We start from the raw sequence: 22,839 nt of genomic DNA on the forward strand, positions 1-22,839 counted from the left end.
GGGTCTGAACCCAACAAACACAAAGTCAAAATTGTTCTCTACTTGTAATCATTTCCATGATAATGTCCATTGTCGTCATTAGCACAGTTGTATAACATTGTCTCTCTTACACTCATATTCTCACCATTCCTTCCATTATAATTTAGTTTTCCTGACTTTCTGTGTTAGGTCTCATTCCAATTATTAGTTTTTCAAGACTCCTGATACCAAACGCATTCAGGTGTAGACCATCCCTCTTGTGCAGATCTAATCTTTCCTCAGACTCTCTCCACACATCCAAAAACTTGCATCCATTCCTTCTACACAGCCTATGCATCGAATCGTTTTCCATCATAGCCCTTCTTAATCTTGCTTATTAAAATTCACAAACACACACAAAAAAAAAAAAAATTGGGGGAATTATTCACGCTTTTTAGTTTTTATATGGGTTAATATTGAGAATCCGCGCGGTTAGCCTAGTGGCTTTGCGCTTCGCAACCATATGCCTGGGGAAGGAGTGTCCTAGGTTCGATTCCCGTCCACGATGTGAGGAGCTTAAGAATCTTCCTCAGCCATAGCCAAGTTAGCCGGTCTTGGGCGTGGGCAGCAGGGTTTTTTCCGCCAGTTTATCTGGGGTTTTTCATCCCGCAAGCAGGCAAACCGGCCCCGTGAACACACAGGTTACAGTCATAAATACTTACGGCAAGGAAGGCAACGGGAAACCACCTTGCTCATAATCATCTCTCCCTAGAATGGTAACATTTAGCTACCCTCCCGCGGCCGTATGGCAGATGGGAACCAGAAGAAGAATATTGAGAAACCAAGCTTACACAAATATGATGTTGAAAACTGTAACAAAATTTTCAGTGCCCTTGTGGAGAGAGCTGGGTATTCGGCTTGGACAAAAATCCAAAATTCCTCAAGAGTTATTTCAGAGAATTTCATTTTTAGAGTACAATCCGTTGACAAGGTAACTAATTCTTCTTCTTCTTCTTGTAACGAAAATTCTCAACTCGATGTATTGACTGTGCCAAATGGATTTTGTATCCAGTCGTAATTGCGTGTATTTAAGGAAGGAAAGTAAGTTGAAATCTTTTTTTAAGTCGACATTTTTATTATGGAGCGAAGGAAACATATCTACTTATTTTTTCTGATATACGGTTTTTCCAAAGAGATACTTTTTTCTGAAAAGCTAACAATTTGTTAGTGGATGTCAAAATATTTTCAATTTTCTCTTGGATACTTGTATTAACATTATTTAAGTAATTAAAAATATCGGCTAAACATGCCATTTTAGCAACACCAAATATCATTTTGAAGACATTTTACAAAAGCATCTATCTTCATTTTGAAAAATGGCCAATAATTCATTCTTAAGTTCTAAAATTCGGGATAGCACTTTACCCCTGGATTTCAGATTATCTTATTTCAGTGTGCAAAAGAAAGATTCATACTTGGCATCCATAGATATGCAAAGTTTTTTAAAAAGGCATGCTTTTAAAGGTCTTGATTTGATTTACCATATTTACAACTTGGTCTAGTACAGGTTTTAATATTGCTGGTAATGTTTTTGAAAGATGTAATGTGACATCTTTCACCGGTGGAACACTTGTAACCAGTTATTATTATTATTCCTGATACCTCCAAGGAGTCCGAAGACTCATCGTGGGAGGACATCTACAACTGTCTCTGCACCTAATCTCTACTACGAATCATCTCTATCAACGCCATCTGCCGCCCACCTCCAACACCACCACAACTAGTAATTTTTGTCTGTAAATTGCGTGTGTTCTGAAGGGCCGATTTGTATGTATGCAGGATGAAAAACCCGAGTTTCCGGGAGAAAAAACCCTGCTACCTCCGTATGAGATCGGCTAACTCACCTTCGATTGAAATCGACCAGATAAAGATTCCTCCCTTTGCGGAACACAAGTGTTCTGGGGAACACTGGTTAAGAACTACTGGTATAAAGTAACTAAAATATTTTTACTGATATTCAATAAAATAAAAGTCTTATCTGTAAACCACATGCAGTACTGCTAGTATTGTGCACTGTCATCAATTATGTAGCATAAATTGTCCATCTACCTGTCAGAATACTGGTGAATTAACCTCCACTATCCTTTAAACACCATGAACGTATTTCTAAACAAGTTCTGATTCAGTGTGTATAGTAGATGTGAGCTTTTCTCTTAGTAATTCAGACCTATTCAAGATTTTTTATTTTTTTAAATCTTTCATTAGCCGATGCATATCTGACTCACGCATGAAAAGTTGCAAGACCTATAGTACGTTGATGTCATTTGTGGGGAAGAGAGTATGAAGAAAGGAAGTATCTGTTAATGTGTTTTTATATCAGCTGAATGTGTCCTACATGCATACAGTGGAAACCTGTCAGACTTCATCCATGCTACACCAAGTGCAGTCGACTGGATAATCAATCTAGACAATCAGTTGTAGCCTATTCTTGATTCTTGAGTGTCTCTTTTATGGCTGTATTATGTCTTCTTATTGTACATATGTCTATTACTATGTCCATATATATTAATGTAATGTAACTTTTCATGTGTGAGCCATATGCTAAATAAATCAGCTGAAGTTTGTGGTCTTTGGAGAAGGCAGAGTGATGGAGGTTGTTCCAAAGAATAGAGTTAGATAGAATAAAAGAGGAGGAAGAAACGTTGGCTCAATAAGTTAGGTACTGCGCTGTAAGTGGGTGTGGACCAGCAATTGCTCTTGCTCTTTCAGCTTTGGAAGAAAGTTGAGGAAGAACAGTTGGCAGTTCAGCAGAGTATTATCCATGAAAGTTCCTATACAAGGGAGAAACTGAACATCTATCAGGTGGTACACCTTTTGGCAACTCGTATAGGTAAATATGACCTCTCTATTGCTTCTGCCTTAGTGTCACCACCTCTGGATCTGCCTCCCACTGACGAAACCTCAATAAAGGTCGAAACCAGTCTGGGTAGTGGCCCTTCCCTCAATGCATAGCATTATACATGTCCCCAAGGACATGTGCTTTGTATGGTGGGGGATACTGAGACAAGGAGTGATGAGAGCTTGGTCCACCTTTGCTCCGAGTTGCCAACAGTTGTACCACCTTGCTACAGTCCTGAAGATATTTTCAGGTGCAAACTTTGTTTGCTCACAATTGGACAAAGGATTAAACTAAATTTATTATAAGAGAGGGATTGTAGTAGATCTGTGAGTGAGGAATCATCCATTACCCTCTTCTTCAGAAGAAGGCAGTCTTCAAGCACAGAGAGGATTTAGGTGCACCACCTCAAATGTTGTGAGCAGTTTTCCATGTTTTGGTTGATTTGGATACAGTGTTTAGCACTTGTGCAGGAAAGAAGTGGTGTAGTGCCTTGAACAAAAAAAGTACACTGAATTGTTTGCCATTTGAAGAAGCTGTAGCTGAGATGTGTTTGCGTGAGGAAAGGCTCAAAGTAAAAAAGGTAAGCTCAAGAAGGGAAACCTGATCAGGTTTTCGGATATCAGGGTGCTATCAAAGTATGGGAAGGCTAATGAGGTGTTTCTTGTGAGAAATTAGATAGGGTTGCATTGAAGTATACAAGGAGATGAAAGTTTAGATAATTGATTGTGCTAATCTTGATGCTTCTGATAATTGGGGACTACATTTGAAAAAGTTTATTTTTCACTTGGTTAGACTATAATAAATTTAGTTTAATCCTTTATCCAAGTGTGAGCAAACAAAGTTTGCGCCTGAAAATATCTTCAGGACTGAGGTAAGGTAGTACAACACCGGCAACTCACAGCAAAGGTGGATGAATCTCTCAACTTCTTGTCTCAGTATCTCCCATAATGCACAGCACATCTCCTTGCGGATATGTATACTGTTATGCATATGCCACTACCCATACCTGTTTTGACCTTTATCGAGGTCTCGTCAGTGGGAGCCAGGCCCAGTGAGATACTGAGACAAGGAGTTGAGAGCTTCATCCACCTTTGCTGTGAGTTTCCCAGTGTTGTACTACCATACCTCAGTCCTGAAGATATTTTCAGGTGCAAACTTTGTTTACTCACACTTGGATAAAGGATTAAACTAAATTTATTATAGTCTAACCAAGTGAAAAATAAACTTTCAAACATTTTTCTCTAAATCCAGAGTAATTTAATAATAAGGTGGCACACCTTTTGGCAAGAGAGCTTCCTATGGCAGAAGCAATAGGAAGCTCTCCTATTGCTTCTGCCTTAGTATCTCCACTCTGGGCCTAGCTCCCACTGACTAGACCAGCGCTTCCCAAACTGTTTGCCACTGCCCCCTTGGGGGCTGTAGGTTTTGTTGAGGGGGGGCCGTGAAATAATGAAAACAAATTTAAAATGTTTTAAGACTAAGTAGAGACTAGTTTTCTGTTACCAATAAAAGTTTTGCATATACTTCACACATGAAAAAAAGCTTAAACAAGTTCATGTGGGGAGATAGTAACTTGCTTGCAGTGGTAAACAACACGCCCTCCCTAACAGCCACTACACTGCAGAGGCAATAAAAACAAGTACTTTTATTATGCCAGTGAATAAGGTATGAGGAGTCTGTGTAATATATTTCTCAACAAATAGTGCAGTTAGAGACAACTGGGATAAAAACACACTAATTAACGAATCACATGTCCCCTCATACAGAAACTATGCTGTATAGACTGAAACAAAACTATATGTTGCATGGGCAAACACAGTATATAACTAAAAACTATTCTTATTAATTAGATGTGTGTGGGTTCGATTTCCCAAGGCAGCAATAAAATTCAACTGAATGTGTTAAAATTTGTAAAAGTGTTAAAACTAAGTAATATATATATATATATAATAAATGTTATGGCAGTTTCACATATGGAATTTGGTTGAAGAGAGTTAGCATTTTAATTCTCTTCAACCAAAAAGCATAGCTGACAAAAAAAACTTTTGTCAGCTATGCTTTTATCTTTCGGTTGCACGATCTTTTGTTAATACCGCACCAATCATATGCACGTTTTAATAACCTGCCTTTGCTGTCTATTTCGTGTTAGGCTTAATTACCTTAAAGGGAGAAAAGTCACAAAAGAGAAAAAGAAAAATGTTCCTGGTCTGGGAATTCCCTTATTCAGGTAATATTCACTAATTTCATGTTATCTGTGGTGTGCCAGTATCGGTAAGTGGTGATATTATTTGATCTATTCTACGTTAAAAAAATTTAACTCTGAGATGGATAAGTGGCTGATAAAAAAAAATTCCCGCGAACAATCAGAAGAAGCAGAAACAGACTCAAAAAAAAAGGACAGTATTTCATATTTTACCAGAACAGCCCGCATCATCTTCAGAACCAAACGGTAAGAGGCAAAAAATGTAACATATGCATTTGAATTTTGCAATATTCGCTGTGTATGTTTTGTATTGAATATAAATACAATAAATATTATAATAATATATCTCTCTGTTACGATTTTTTTTCGAGGGGGCTGTGAAATATTTTAATTTTTGCAAAGGGGCCCCTGACATCCAGAAGTTTGGGAAGCACTGGACTAGACCTCAATAAAGGTCGAAACCGGTATGGGTAGTGGCCCTTCTCTTAATGCATAGCAGTATACATGTCTGCAAGGAGATGTGCTGTGCATTATGGGAGATACTGAGACAAGGAGTTGAGACCTTCATCCACCTTTGCTGCGAGTTGCCCGCTGTTGTACTACCTTACCTCAGTCCTGAAGATATTCTCAGGTGCAAACTTTGTTTGCTCACACTTGGATAAAGGATTAAACTAAATTTATTATAGTCTAACCAAGTGAAAAATAAACTTTCAGACATCTTTCTCTAAATCCAGAGTAATTTAATAATAATAAGCTGGCACACCTTTTGGCAACTCCTATAGGTAAGGATGACCTCTTCTATTGCTTCTGCCTTAGTATCGCCACTCTGGGCTTGGCTCCCACTGACGACACCTCAATAAAGGTCGAAACCGGTATGGGTAGCCCTTCCCTTAATGCATAGCAGTATACATGTCTGCAAGGAGATGTGCTGTGCATTATGGGAGATACTGAGACAAGGAGTTGAGAGCTTGGTCTACCTTTGCTCTGAGTTGTCAACAGTTGCACCATCTTACCTCAGTCCTGAAAATATTTTCAGGCACAAACTTTGTTTGCTCACACTTGGATAAAGGATTAAACTAAATTTATTATGGAGACTACATTGTTTGTCAAATGAGACAGAGGAGTGGAGTGTACTGTCACCAGTGATGATATGGATAGAATTTGAAGTCAATGAGGATAAGTCATTTATGTACAGGAGGAAGACAGAGAGAGTAGGTACAGAGTCCTGAGTTATTCCTGCATTGAATGGGGGAAATCTGAGCAGAGTAACTCATCTACAATGAGTCAGCAACAAAGGAGGAAGCTGTTACCCAATTGCAAAAGGTAGAAAGTAGGCCTATATGCCAGACTTGATGAAATGCATTAGAGTTTTACAAGAACGTTCCATGGTTTGAATCCAAAGGTTAATGCTCTAGGCTAGAAGATCAGCTGTGGATCATGAGTGGCAAAATACATATTGCTTGTTACAAATTAGCTGGTTTGCCTTGAGGTGGTGGAAAGGTTTGTTTTTTGAGAGAACTGAAATAAGATTAATTGAATGGTAGTTTGGCTGACTGTTATCTCCCATTTTTTTTTTCTTTTTTTGACAAATCCTGCAGTGCTTAAGTGATCCTAACTTCAACATCTTCCATAACCAATATCTTAAACTTGACTCTCCTCACCATTCTATAGTAGGGATGATAACAATCTACTATACTTTAATACTACCAAAAGGCTTGGTTGGTTGAGGGGTTAGCGTATCCGCTCTCCAGCCAAAAGGTTGCAGGTTTGAATCCTGCTGTGGGCATGGATGTTTGTGATTGTCTGTGAAAATACTAGTCGTGGTAGTGGGCATTAGATGGCATTGGTGTAAATGAGGTAGTTCATTGTAGTTGGTGGATTAGGTGCTAGCGATGGAGAATTGTAGAGTAGGTGTCCCTTGATGAGTCCTTGGACTTCTTGGTGGTGTCATGTAATAATAATAATAATAAAATATACTTCTCTTATTTCTTGTAACATAGAATTAAATATATTGGAGTTTAATAAAATTTAATTTTCTATATGTATCAGCTGTTATAAAATTATGTCTGCTACTATTATTATTATTATTGTTCCGGGCAACTCCAAGGAGTCGACAGACTCATCGAGGAAGGCCCTAACATCATGTCAAGAACAACTATTCGAAATTGACACAGTATCTATCATACCTTGCCTTGAACTCATTCACGGTCGTAGCACCCACAACAGACTCTGGAAGCTTATTCCACTCACTCACCACTCTCCAAGTAAAAAACCTAGCTCTAACTCCCTTGTCGACCACGCTCTTGCCCAGCTTCCATGCATGCACCCTAGTCCTCCCACCACCAGTCATATTTTCAAAAAGATCTTCTGGATCAATCTTGTAGAAACCCTTCAGTAATTTGAATGTCTCAATCATATCACCCCTCCTTCGCCTATCGTCCAATCTCTGCAACCCACAAATCTTCAACCTATTCTCATAAGGTTCATTCCACAGACCTTCTATCATCTTGGTCACTCATCTCTGGATCCTCTTCACTTCCTCCCCAATCACGAAGAAACCCTGGTGCTCATAACTGGGCACAGTAGTCCAGATGGGGTCTTATCAAAGCTCGATACAGAGAAACAACAACTTGTTTGTCTTTGCATGTTAAAGTATTTTTCAGAAGCCAAGTGATTTGATGAGCTGATTTAGTCACTTTTGCAATGTGCCCCCTAAACTTCAATTCCCTATCCACCAACACTCCCAAATCCCTGGCCTCATCAATCTCCTGGAGTACGGTTCCACCAATGCGATATACTGCTGCTATTCTTTTCACCCCAAAGTGCATAACCTTACACTTTGCCACATTAAATTGACATCCATTTTCCCTAGCCCAGTCCTCCAAACTATCCAAATCATCCTGTAAAATTTTGACATCCTGTGCACTCACAATTGCTCTACCCAACTTTGCATCATCAGCAAACAAGTGAACACTTCCTCTCAAATCCTTTCCTATATCATTGATGAACAAATTGAAAAGCAGTGGTCCAAGAACAGAGCCCTGTGGCACACCACTAGTCACAAGCCGTCTTTTAGACTCCACTCCTGCATAAACCACTCTCTGGTATCTCTCCTTTAACCACCCTCCTATCCATCTCACCAACCCTATATCTATCCCCATCTGCTCCAGTTTACTGATTAGGGTTCCATGTGGTATCCTGTCAAAGGCCTTGGCAAGGTCCAGTAGTATCACTGTAAACCCATTACTCCTATCCAGTTCAGCCGTCACTGTGTTATAAAACATGAGCAAGTTACTGAGGCATGATCTGCCCTTCACAAAACCATGTTGTCCCCCATACAATATCCCATTTTTATCTATCCAATCCTGTATTCTTTTCTTGACTAATTTCTCTAAGACTTTGACAATGATTCCTGATATGCTAATCGGTTGGTAATTTACAACAGCAGTCTTGGAACCACCTTTATGCAGTGGAACTATTTTCCCCTCTTTCCACCTCCTCGGGACTAACTGAGACCCGAGACTCAAATTAAACAAAATGGTGAAGGGTACTGAGAATTCTTTAGCTGCTTCTCGTACGACACGAGCTGGTATACCATCCAATCCCATGGATATATTGACATTGAGGTTATGCAATAGACTACTCACCTCCACTTCATTCACCACAATTCCTGTATAATCTACTGGTTTCTTCGTTTCTGCAATGTCGCCACCTGGATGATATATACTCGCAAAGTGCTCACTCAGTAACTCAACAATATCAACTGATTCAGTTACCTCCCTACCATCGGCATTCTTTAAAATCATTCTGCCGTGTACATTTTTCCTTTTACTTGCTACATATCTAAAAAACTGTTTAGAATTCTCTTTAGCCTGCTTGGCCAATGTTCTTTCGTAATCCTTTTTTGCTTTTCTTATCACACTCGTTACACTTCTGGCCTGTGCTTTATACCGTTCATGTGCCTGCCGGTCACCTTTCTCCTTAAATTCCCTCCATAGTTGTTTCTTTTTTTGCAGCTCAAGCTTAATGGTGGTATTCATTCATTTAACCTCTACTTGATTTATTATTCAGACTCTAGGTATACAGTCAGCCATTGCTTCATGCAAACACTTCTTAACTGCCTCCCATGCACTATCAACTTCTAGTCCTTGCAGTTGTACATGCCATGGCACTGAACCAATCAAACTCCTAAGCTTGTCATACTTTCCAGCCCGATAATTCCACATGTACCCTGTCTTAATTGAAAATTCCACACCTTTAGCCACCTCCCAAGTCAAGACCCTATGATCACTCTCACCAATTGGTGGCAATGTGTTCATATTTGTTACCGCCAAATCCTCAGATGTAATTACTAGGTCAAGCACTCTCTGACCCCTAGTATTTTCCATTACATGCTGTTGCAGATAGTTATCCCTTAATAACCGCACAAAATTCAATTCCTTCCTCCCGTGTGTCCTCTCCTCACTCCAGTCAATGCGACCATAGTTGAAATCTCCCATAATAATTACCCTCCTTCCACTCATTTCTTCTATTTGCTTGTGCATACTGTCACCACCATCTTTTCCATCACCTGGTCTATAGCAGCACCCAATTGTATATTTAGTTCTGCGAGCCACAATCTCACACCAAATGGCCTCAAATGTGCCCTTTTCTCTATCCTGCAATTCACCTTCTATTCTCCTTGTTGAAAGTTTATTTTCCACTTGGTTAGAGTATAATAAATTTAGTTTAATCCTTTATCCAAGTGTGAGCAAACAAAGTTTGCACCTGAAAGTATCTCCAGGACTGGGGTGAGGTGGTACACCACCAGGGCACTCCTTGCAAAGGTGGAGCAAGTTACCAACACTCCTATCTCAGTATCTCCCATAATGCAAAACACATCTCCTTGCAGATATGTCTAATGTTATGCATTAAGGGAAGGGATTAACTGCCTCCCATGCACTATCAACTTCTAGTCCATATTATATTCATTCATACATTCAACTGCCTCCCTAAGGACTGTATATCTACCCCCCCCCCTTAATAAATCTAGTTTCCCTGAATTTGCACATCCATTACATTCAATGTTATACTCTAACCAAGTGGAAAATAAACTTTCAACATCTTTCTCTAAATCCAGAGTAATTTATTAAAAAAAAGGATGGCACACCATTTGGCAACTCCTATAGGTAGAGATGACCTGCTAATGCTTCTGCCTGGTATCTCCACTTGGGCCTGGCTCCCACTGAAGACACCTCAATAAAGGTCGAAACTAGTCTGGATTGTGGCCCTTCCCTTAATGCATAACATTAGACATATCCGCAAGGAGATGTGTTTTGCATTATGGGAGATACTGAGATAGGAGTGTTGGTAGCTTGCTCCACCTTTGCAAGGAGTGCCCTGGTGTTGTACCACCTTACCCCAGTCCTGAAGATACTTTCAGGCACAAATTTGTTTGCTCACACTTGGATAAAGGATTAAACTAAATTTATTATATTCTATTCTCCTTTCTCCTTGGCTGTAGCTCATCAGCTATCATCAACAATACTCCTCCCCCCATTTTATTCTCCCTGTCATTCCTGAACACACTATACCCATCACATTCAATCCCACTAGCTATATCATCTACAGTCAGCCATGATTCACTAATACCAATAACCTGTGGTCTGGAAGTGCCAACCATGGCCAAAAACTCTTCCTTCTTGTTCCTAATACTCCTAGCATTAGTGTACATGAATTTAAGATGCCCATTAGCCCCAACCCTACATTGATGCCTTATATTAACTATCCCACTCTGATTTGTTGTCCTTATTCGCTCGTTCATATTATATTCATTCATACATTCAACTGCCTCCCTAAGGACTGTATATCTACCACCCCCTTAATAAATCTAGTTTCCCTGAATTTGCACATCCATTACATTCAGCAACACTTTCTCAAGGCTGCTTACACCGTAACCATTCAAATGCAAGCCAGCCATCTTATATAGATCCTTTCGCCCATCAAACTCACTCCACACATCCCCAAATTCCACACCACTCGTCATACATAACCCACGCATAAGGTCATTCGCAATTATGGCCCTCCTTTTAAACATTTCACTGTCATACCGTGGCAAAAAGACTAATCATTCTAACTCTCTCAATACATATGTTCCTTAGAAACATCCATTTCTTGTAAAAAAGATCTCACTTAACTTCTTTCTGTCTTTGATAATACTCACATCTCCAGCCCAAATTAGATGTCTCACCATTAAACAAAATAAAAACCTCCCTAAAAATAGTTAATGATGCTTATCCAGATGAGGACAGTTAATAGATTCTTAATAGATAACCTTCTCTCACAGACTCATTCCAGTCACCTTCTCAAATATATTTTGTTTCTGCTTTATACCTCTTCTATAAGCATTTTTAATGGATAGTGTTCTGTTGAACTGGCCACTATCATTCTACCACTTTTGGGATGTGTATGGTCAACTTAACACATTTTGCCTATGTTGGGATGTAGGCCACACATAGTTTCTCATTTTTTTTAAATTCTGTGTACTGCTGTTTTTTTTGGAAGTTTTCCACTATTTTTCTTCAAAGCCTATAACCTGTAGCTGTTGAAGGAACATATTAACAGGTTCTTTACTTCTCTCTCTCTCACTCACTCACACACACACACAAAACCCTGGTGTAATACTACAGTGTTTTTCAACTTTTCATGTATGAGAGTGATATAAAATAACAGTGCTTTACCTTTAGAAGAAACTTTTTTTTTTAAAAGTATTTTCTGTAGTACAATTTAAGAATACAATTCTTTTTCTGATACTTCATATTGCATTTGTAATTATGTAGATATATCATTGTTATTTGTTATGACATGAAATGCAGAATATACAAAAGAATTAGCTATTTCTTTCATATATTATTACTTCATTTAGTAAGCTAAATTAACATTCAGAATAATTTGTAGGTATTCTTTTGTCATTACTCTTGTTGAAATAACTACTGAGATATGGCAACTGCAGTAGTTATTGGAGGAGGAATCAGTGGACTTTCTTGTGCTTATTATCTCAGTACTTTAGGAAAAAATTACTTAAAGAAGGTAAGGCATTGATTTCCTATAAGATTCTTTCTTTATAGTTAGCATAATTTGCATAATCTTTGAAAGTAATTTTTGGACTGTACATATTGATTTTGATTAGAGAGATATAGATGCCTATATTTTATTTAAGAGATGTATTAAACTAATCAGTTTTGTATAACTTTTAATGAGTACATCATCTGAGTGACCTCAGATTGTAGGAATTAGGGAGACATGGCTATTAGAATCACACCTACTAATTGGTATCGAGTGTCATGGGTAATTTTAGGAAGGATAGAGTGGATAAGAGAGGATCCTGGGGGTGTGCTGCTAATGATATTGGATAACTTAAATCCAGTTAGAGTTGAGACCTATAATGTAGTAATACGGCTAACAATATTTCATGTGGCAGTAAGTTTGAAGCTGTTAATAATTAGTGGATTTTTATATAGAGGATATTCATAGATATTATCATAATATTAATCCTACCATAGAGATGATCTCTGTTTCTAATAATTATTTTTTTAATTCCAAGTGTACCTATATATTATTATATGCACAAGGGTTCACTCCAATTGGTGCAATGACCTCTTTTTTACTATTTCTTTCAGAATCCAATATTACTTTCAGAATCCAAATTAATCACTGACTCAAGACCCAAATACAAAATAAACACATTTAATAAAACAAAAACAATATATATTCACTTCAAACGATATTACATAACTAACTACAAATTAATTGGATCCAAGGCCTTTTAAAAATAAACTTACGTTTAAGACTAGACTAAACACTTTGCTTGCACAATGACAAAATGTTCATAGTCAGTTTCTCTCTCTGTGAAGGCCCTTCTCCGAAGACACATGACTTTATTCTTCATTTTCACAGGATCCTTTTTTTTATCACTCATGTAGCACACATTAAATCTTCCTGACTCAATTCTGTCTCTTTTTAGTAGAAATAATAGTTAGATCTGGTATCCTTAATACAGATGAAACTTCCTAATCAGAGTTTTCTCGAACATTCCTTTAGAACGTAAATAGCAAATTCTTCTTTTATTCACTAAATGTTTATTGACAGTCTTAACTCTTCCAATTTAAAAAAAAACTTACAGTTCTACGATTCCCTTTTCGGAATCTACTATAAATCTTTCAATTAGTGTTTCCTCCAATATTACGTTTAAAACGCATATAGTAATATTTTCCTTTTATTTATCAATACTTATTCCACTTTGAAACTTAATAGTTCCACGATTCCTTTTTCGGAATTTACTATTAATTTTCCTCTGACTGTCACAAAAAAAACTCAAGTTCCTCTTAATCTGAATATCTGCTGGCCTGTGCTATCTTGTTGTACTCTCTTGTTGCTTCGATACCGAACTTATCAGCTGTCAATCACACATCAAACTTCTTGGTGAGCATGCACAATCCTTGAAAATGGCAAGCAAGAAACTAAATACTGTATAATGGCTGACACAGTTGTTTCCGTTAGCAACAAGAGAATGTCTTCATAAAACACAAAACTTAATATTTTAAACTACTATAAACATTTTTAAAGTAATACAACTATTTAAATCCAGTAAGTACATAAACTTATTAACTGCTTTACATATCACTTTTGACAAAACAATTTCCATAACGGGCACATCGCAAGTGCCAACAATGCTTGTTATGAAAACAAAACTAATAAACATGCTGACATAAACAATACATAAAAATATTCAGAATTTTAAATTATGATTATTTTTACAAAGCCATCTGGTGTGAGATGGAATCTAACAAGACAAATTACATAGTGGGGTGTTGTTACAGACCTGGTGGATCAATTGCTGGTGATGAAATGCATCACCAAATAGAAAAGGTGAGCGCGAAAAGAGTAATCATAATGGGAGACTTTAATTATCCAAATATTCTTTGGGTAGCAGTAGAATCTCATGAGAAGAATGAAAATGCATTTATTGAGCTGTTGCAGGACAACTTCCTCAAGCAGCATGTGACAGAAGGAACTCGAGGTCAAGGAGTGTTAGATTTGATTATAGTGTCAGAGAGCGTTTCAGTTAAAGACTTAACTATTCTGCCTCCAGTTGGTGACAGAGATCATGCGGTACTCACTTGGGAAGTGACTGAATGTTCCATTCAGAAAAGGTTACATGCTGAACTACAAAGCAGGAAATTATGACCAACTGAGGAGTATACTGAGTTCAGTGGAATGGGATCGGTTGCTGGATGGAAAGAATATCGACAATGCATGGGAAGCATTTAAACAATACTTAAATGATGCGATATCAGAATGTCTTCCGAGAGTTCGAAAAATAAATAGAGTAGGAGTCAAATGGATGTGTAATCTTATCAAGCAGGAGATTTGTAAGAAAAGGATGATGTGGAAGGAATACCGTTTGCATAAGGATGACGTCCGTTATGAACATTATAGGCAGCAGGCTAGAATAGTCACAACTGTTGTACGGAAAGCAAAGTCTGATTATGAAAAGAAACTGGCTCTCCGTGCTAAAGACAACCCACAAGAATTCTATCGATATGCTGCAAGTAAAAGAAAGAATAACTCTTCTAAATCCAGGTGGCGTGAGGGTTACAGATGCAGAAGAGGTTGTTCAGTTAATGAGTGTCCATTTCGTTAAAAGCTATCAACCTGGTGAACGCAACACTGAGCTCACTGTTACCTCTTCACTAGATGAAGAAATGCAGGTGTGTGATGCCGAGGTATTAGAGCTGTTGCATAAACTGAATAAGAATTCATCAATAGGGACTGATGGAATATCAGCACGTATGCTAAAAGAGTGTTCAGCTTAACTGGCCATTCCTTTGACCAGGATGTTTAATATGAGTCTCAGAACAGGGAAGATTCCACAGGAATGGAAGGAATGTATGGTAATTCCATTGCACAAGGGTGGTGCAAAGACTGATGTATCCAGCTATCGACCAAGTAGTATCTCAGCAGTGGTGGTTGTGAAGATTTTGGAAAAATTGGTTAGGGCCAGCATTCAGAAATGGGTTAACAGTGAATATCTACTTTGCAATGAACAACATGGGTTTACTAAGGGAAGGTCATGTTTTAGCAACTTGCTCACATTCTATAACAATGTTACCATTGAACTAGACAAGGGGAATGGATACACCATGATACTTTTGGATTTTGCTAAGGATTTTGAGAATACAGCATGGCAGACTGCTGCATAAATTAGAGAAAATGGGTTTGGGTTATTACTATTATTACGGGCAACTCCAGGGAGTCATTAGACTCATCGAGGGAGGCCCCAAATCATATTCATCACAACTATCTGACATTCATACAGTATCTATCATACCTCGCCTTAAACTCATTCACTGTCACAGCATCCACCACAGACTCAGGGAGCGCATTCCATTCATTCACTACTCTAAAAGTAAAGAACCCAGCTCTAACACCTTTACTAACCACACTTTTGCCCAGTTTCTTTGGATGTCCCCTAGTCCTCCCACAACCAGCCCTGTTCTCAAAAATATCTTCTGAATTAATTTTATAGAAACCCTTCAGTAATTTGAATGTCTCAATCATATCTCCCCTCCTCCGCCTATCAACCAATTTTTGCAACCCACAAATCCTCAACCTGTTCTCATACGGTTCATTCCACAGACCTGTTCTCATACGGTTCATTCCACAGACCTGCTATCATCTTGGTCACTCGCCTCTGGATCCTCTCCACCTCCTCCCGATCAAGAAGAAACCTCCCGATCAAGAAGAAACTACTGTGCTCAGATTTGGTCACTAGGTGACCAAATCTGAGCACAGTAGTCTAGATGGGGTCTTATCAAGGCTCGATAGAGAGGAACAATAACCTGCTTGTCTCTGCTTGTCAACGTATTCTTCAGCAACCAAGTGATTTGATGAGCTGATTTGGCCACTTTTGCAATGTGTCCCCTAAATTTCAATTCCTTATCCACTAACACTCCTAAATCTCGTGCCTCATCAATTTCCTGGAGCAGGGTTCCACAAATGCAGTAAACTGCCGCCAATCTTTTCATCCCAAAATGCATAACCTTACATTTTGCCACATTAAACTGACATCCATTCTCCTTAGCCCAGACCTCCAATCTATCCAAATCATCCTGCAAAATTTTGACGTCATCTGCATTCACTATTGCCCTACCCAACTTTGCATCATCCGCAAACAAATGTACTGTTCCTCTCAGATCATTTCCTATATCATTTATGAACAAATTAAACAGCAGTGGTCCAAGAACAGATCCTTGTGGCACACCACTAGTCACAGGCCGTCTTGTGGACTCTACTCCCGAGTAAACCACTCTCTGATATCTCTCCGTCAACCACCCTCCTATCCATCTCACCAACCCTATGTCCATTCCCATATGCTGCAATTTACTGATTAGAATTCCATGTGGAATCCTGTCAAAGGCTTTGGCAAGGTCCAGTAGAATCACCATAAACCCATTACCCTTATCCAGTTCAGCCGTCACTGTGTTATAATACGTGAGCAAGTTACTGAGGCATGACCTACCCTTCACAAAACCATGCTGTCCCCGATACAGTATCCCATTTTCTTCTATCCAATCTTGTATTTTCCTCTTGACTATTTTCTCTAAGACCTTGACAATGATTCCTGATATGCTAATCGGTCGGTAATTTACAACAGCAGTCTTGGAACCACCTTTATGCAGTGGAACTATTTTCCCCTCTTTCCACCCGCTCGGGACTAACCCAGACCCGAGACTCAAATTAAACAAAATGGTCAAGGGTACTGACAATTCTTTAGCTGCTTCTCGTACAACACGAGCTGGTATACCATCCAATCCCACAGATGTATTGACATTGAGGTTATGCAATAGACTACTCAATATTAGCATGGATTATACAATATTAGCTATATTACACAATATTAGCATGGATAAGAGGATGGCTGACTGACAGATATCAAAAAGTGGTATACAGGGGATCTGAGTCTGCAAGGTTTAAGGATACCACCATACTTACGTGCTTCAAGAACTATCTTCATTCCGAAGAAAGAAACTTCAAGCTGTGCATCAGACTTTAGACCTATTACCATCTCCCCTGTGTTACTTAGACTCTATCATAAAATATTAGTTAAACGACTTCAGCAACATATACAGCATGATTATAGACAGAGAACTTTTGTCCCTTCGGATGGCTGTGAAGAGAATATATATCTTCTTTCTTCTCTTCTCTCTGATTCCCGATGCCACCTTAAGCCTCTATATATGGCGTCGCTGGACCTCCAAAACGCCTGTGATAGCGTCTCCCTTCCTGCTCTCCTTTGAGCACTGTCTATTGCTGGATGTCCAGACCTCTTTCTTTCCTATATTATGGAGCTATACTTGGATAGCTCCATCACTACAGGGTCCCGTGCAACTTCTATTCCCGCAGTTTGGGGTGTTCGCGAGGGTGATCCTCTATCTGCCTTTTTCTTTAACTGCATCATAGATGAGTTTCTTCATTCTCTTCCTAGCCATATAGGCTACTCTCTAGGCACTTCTACCTTTAATGCTATGGCCTTTGCGGACGATCTTATTCTCGTAGCCTCTACTAAGTTAGGCTTGCTGGAACTCCTTGACTGGGCAGTTGACTTCTTCTAATCGAGGCCTTTCTATTAATGTAGAGAAGTCTTGCTCTTTAGCTCTTGTCCCCTCTGGTTGTGACAAGAAGCTTAAGGTCGAGGCTATAGAGTTTTCCCTGCACGGGAGGCTGTTGCATGCTTTGACCATCATGGAAGAGTTGAGATACCTCGGTATCATGTTCACCCCAAAGGGAAGGTCTTCTGTCCCTTCTATCCTAGAAGCTGGGATCGCTTCTTTGAGGAAAGCTCCTCTCAAGCCTCAGCAAAGGCTGTTTCTCCTTTCCTACCTCGCTTTTACCACAAGTTGGTGCTTGGTAGGACATGTATCTCGGTACTGTCCCGAATGGACATGGCTATCCATTCAATCGTGAGATCATGGCTCTGACTGCCACCAGACACTCCTACTGCATATTTCCATGCGAGGGTGAAGGATGGTGGGCTTGGGGTTCCATCACTTAGATGGCTGATCCCATGCCTGTGTCTATCAAGAATCGCTCAGTTAGAACTATCTTCTTCCCCCATTTGCAGAGAGGCTTTTTATAGCCCATTAATACAAGAAGACTTTAGGCGGGCTAATGGTCCCATTTTCAAGGTACTTTAATCGAGTAAGCACCCGCCGAACACAAGAGATGGGCATCTCTGTTGCCTCCCCAGCATGATTGGGTATGGGATGGCACCAGACTTCTCCCTGGGTTCGAGTATATTGACCTTATCAGGACGAGGATCAATGCCCTACTCGAGCCCGCACAGCTCGATGGGGTAGTGACAACTCCAACTGTGGGGCTGGCAGCCACTACAGTGAGACATTGTCTCATATAACCCAGTGTTGCTTCTGCACCTATGGGAGGAGGCATGATGCTGTGTGAGGAGGCATAGCACGTGTGAGGAGGCATGATGCTGTGGTCTCCATTCTGAACAACTGCTTTAAGAACAAAGGTTGGGAGACTGCGGTGGAACCACATTATAGGACCTCCGCGGGTTTGCGTAAGGCAGACTTAGTGATTAAAAGAGGTGGTGACGTTTGGGTAGTTGATGCCCAGGTGGTGGGAACAGGGCACCCACTAGCCTATAGCCATAATAATAAAGTAAATTATTATAAAAATAACCCAGCTCTAGTTAGTAATATACTGGAGGAGCATGGGGCTACTCCGAGGTTTACCAGCGCCACCATCTCTTTACATGTTGTATGGAGTACAGATAGTTATAAGGACTTAAAACAGCAGATAGTTATAAGGACTTAAAACCCTCAAGGAAAGAACTTTTATATCATTTTGCTTATGCAAAAGGATATAAAAGTTCTTTCCTTGAGGGCCCTACAGGGCACACTGGTGGCATGGCGTTGCCACCAGAGAATGACTACTATGATAACTCAAACAGGCATAGGGTGAAACACTTGTAAAGGCTTAGTCCTATATCAAGTCTGGACGAAATGTCTGGACATGATGTGAGGGTAGTACTGCCCATAAACAGTACAAAGATTAATAAAAAAAAAAAAAAAAAAAAAAATAATAAAAAAAAATAACAAGTGGTGTACCAAAAGGATCAGTGCTTGGTCCACTGTTATTCAATCTGTACAGTAATGATATTGGGAAGGATTTGACAAGTGACATACAGTTATTTGCTGATGATGCAAAGATAGGTAGGGTAATCAGGAATGCTGCTGATATGCAGTCTTTGCAGAATGATTTGAATAGGTTGGAATTGTGGGCATGTGAAAATGGGTGTCAGTTCAATGTGAGTAAATGTAAAGTCATTCACTTCAGCATGATTAGATATCCAATGTCATATTATATTGGTGGGATTAGGCTAGAAGAAACTGATGAGGCTAGGGATCTTGGACTGTTAATAAATAGGAAGTTGAAGTTTAGGGGCCATGTGGCAAAGATTGCAAATACAACTCAAAAGATAATTGCAATGCTGAATCGAATGTTCACATATAAAGATAAGGATGTTCTTTTGTCTCTTTACAAGGCCTTGATAAGACCCCACTTGGACTATTGTGCGCAGTTCCAATCTCCTGGTTTCCGTTGTGATTCTGATATATTGGAGAGAGTACAAAGGAGAGTGTTAAAAGTGATATCAGGATTGTGGAATACTGATTATGAAGACAGATTGAGAATTTGTAGACTGCAGACACTAGCAAACAGGAGAAAGAGGGGTGATATGATTGAGACATAAACTTCTGAAAGGATCATACAGAATTTCAATTGATGGAATTTTTTAATTTATGGAAGGTGGGGAAAGGATGAGAGGGCATCCTTGGAAGCTGAGAATGAAGGCTGCCAAGAAGGGTGTGAGGGCTAGATTTTTCTCTCAGGGTGTGGTGCATGATTGGAATGGATTGCCATTGGATGTTGTTAGTGCAAGCAGTGTGAATGAATTCAAGAATATGTATGATAGCTGGTGTGCGTAAGTATGTGACCTCTCTCCCGTATGAGTCTCTGACTCCCTGGAGGTCTCTCTTAATAATAATAATAATAATAATGATATACAGATTGCTCAGGATATTATACAGATTGATTAAGAGTACTAGTTAGTGTTTTACATAAAAATTCTACAAGAATTAGAGACCAACATTTTTTTTTGTGTGTGAGTGTGTCAGATATTCACAGTTATTATTATTGAGCCTCCATATCTCATTTGGTATAGACGAAGCCCTTTGGTCGGAAAGACCTGGGTTTGATTCCCGTCCACAATGTGAGGAACCTTTATCTGGTTTTTTTTTGACTAAAGGTGAGTTAGCCAGTCTCATACAGAAATAGAGGGATTTTCACCTGGAAACTCCAGTTTTTTTTACCCTCAGAACAGGCAAAATAGTTCGTGCACACACGAACTATTTTGCCTCACTAGGAAGGCTCAACCAGTCCTAAGGGACTGTTGTAGAATGGGGGGGGGAACCCATACATATATATAAAAGTTATTATTATCTGATCCTTGTAAAGGTAAGGAACTCATTCAGGAGGTCTTTCATGCAAAAAGATCAGCGAACAGTGCCTTAAACCTATATATTAAACCTAAACCACACTCACCACTTTCAGGCAATGCATTCTACTCATCAGTAGAATGAGAAGCTTCCAGGGATGGAATCTAGTCCCCCCCCCCATAAGATATCTCCTTCTCATTAATCTGGTAAAACCTCCTCACCAATTTATGTCTCAATCATATCCTCTCTTCTTCTATTCAACTTTCAAGGCTCTGAAAGTTGCATTCCCTCAATCTCTCCTGGTATCTGACATTCCAGAGACCTGACACTAACTTGGTAAATGTTCTCTGTTGACCTGGCTTTTCAATGAAAGTCTGGCCATGCGAAAGGTACCCCCAAGGAGTGGAACGCAGGTATTGTATAAAGGTGGTAGCAGACTGGAAGTGTCAAACTATAGACCAGTCTGTATTTCATCAGTAGTTGTTAAAATCTTGGCGAAATTAATGAGGGATCGTTTACATTATTGGGCAGATGAGGGTAATGTTATCTGTAAGAGTCAGCATGGATTTGTTAAGGGGCGCTCTTGCTTTAGCAATATGACCGCCTTTTATAATAAAGTGACAAGAGCTGTTGATGAGAGAAAGGCATATTCTGTCATTTTTTTTGGATTTTACAATGCCATTTGACAGGGGTACCACATGATAAGCTGATATTTAAGCTGCAGCACATGGGTTTAGATGTCAGGTTAGTGAACTGGATTCAAGATTGGCTATAAGATAGGTATCAGAGAGTTGTGTATGGGAGAGCAGTGTCAAGGCGACAGAAGGTGACAAGTGGGGTCCCGCAAGGCTCAGTACTGAGACCTGTATAGTTTAACCTTTATATCAATGGCTTTGTCAGTGGATTGTAGGAGGATATTCAATTGTTCGCAGATGACGTGAAGCTAGGAAGGATATTATATATACCAACGCCATCTACCACCAACCACCACCACTAGTATTTTCAGAGATAATCACAAACATCCATGCCCACGATGGGATTCGAACCCCCAGCCTTTTGGCTGGAGAGCGGATATGCTAACCACTCAGCCAACCAGGCTGGCCTGAAAATTGAAACAGATGGGATTGAATAACAAACTTCTGGTTTGGATCAGTAACTGGTTGTCAGATAGGTATAAGAAAGTTGTATATGGGGTGTGGTGGGGTGCAGCATCCCAAAAGAGGAAGGGTCACTAGTGGTGCACTGCAGGGGTCAGTTTTGGGACCATTGTTGTTTTGTTCAATTTGTATGTTAATGATATTGGGATGGGTTTAACTAGTGATCTGCAGCTGTTTACAGATGATGCAAAATTGGGGAGAGCAATAGAGTCAAACCGATGTTATGGCTTTATAGAAAGACTTGAATAGATTACATGATTGGGCAGGTAAGTGGAACTGTCAGTTCAGTGTTGCAAAGTGTAAGTTTTGCCAATTGGTGAGCAACGATTCAATGCAAAGTATACACTTAATGGGGAAACTTTAAAAGAGGTAGAGGAGATAGATCTTTCGGGTCCTTGTCTACCACCACTCCCAGATCTTCAGGGGCCACATTGCACAAGTTATGAAGACACGTTGGATAATGGCAATGATGCAGAAGACCCTGACATGCAGAAATAATGAGGTTATGATTCCATTATATAAGGCCTTGATCAGGCTTCATGGATTACTGTGCACAGAGTTCGTCATTGGGTTTTTCATGGTGATATGTTAGAAAGCATCCAGAGAAGATTCACAAAGGTAACTGAATCAGTTGATATAGTTGAGTTACTGAGTGAACACTTTGCAAGAATATATCATCCAGGTGGTGACATTGCAGAAATGAATGAATCAATAGATTATACGGGAATTGTGGTGAATGAAGTGGAGTGAGTAGTCTATTGCATAACCTCAATGTCAATACATCTGTGGGATTGGATGTTATACCAGCTCGTGTCGTACATGAAGTGGCTAAAGAATTGTCAGTACCCTTGACCATTTTGTTTAATTTGAGTCTCGGGTCTGGGTTAGTCCCGAGGGGTGGAAAGAGGGGAAAATAGTTCCACTGCGTAAATGAGGTTCCAAGACTGCTGTTGTAAATTACTGACCAATTAGTATATCAGGAATCATTGTCAAGGTCTTGGAGAAATTAGTCAAGAAAAGAATACAGGATTGGATAGATGAAAATGGGATATTGTATGTGGGACA

General features: G+C 39.4%; 1 protein-coding gene across 7 annotated transcripts in view; it reads left to right on the plus strand.

The window, feature by feature from the left end:
• The window catches only part of Ppox (protoporphyrinogen oxidase), a 339,913-nt gene that overhangs the window by 22,006 nt on the left and 295,068 nt on the right, over positions 1-22,839 (plus strand). For all 7 annotated transcript variants that reach the window (XM_090405976.1, XM_090405978.1, XM_090405974.1 and 4 more), the window contains exon 2: positions 11,997-12,128. In XM_090405976.1, coding sequence (XP_090262102.1) covers positions 12,039-12,128 — 90 coding nt within the window. In that variant the 5' untranslated portion in view covers positions 11,997-12,038. The remainder of the gene's footprint in view (positions 1-11,996; positions 12,129-22,839) is intronic.

This window comes from Typopeltis vanoorti, chromosome 16, assembly GCF_054136105.1.
Source record: "Typopeltis vanoorti isolate ZY-2024b chromosome 16, IOZ_Tvanoo_1.0, whole genome shotgun sequence".
NCBI lineage: Eukaryota > Metazoa > Arthropoda > Arachnida > Uropygi > Thelyphonidae > Typopeltis > Typopeltis vanoorti.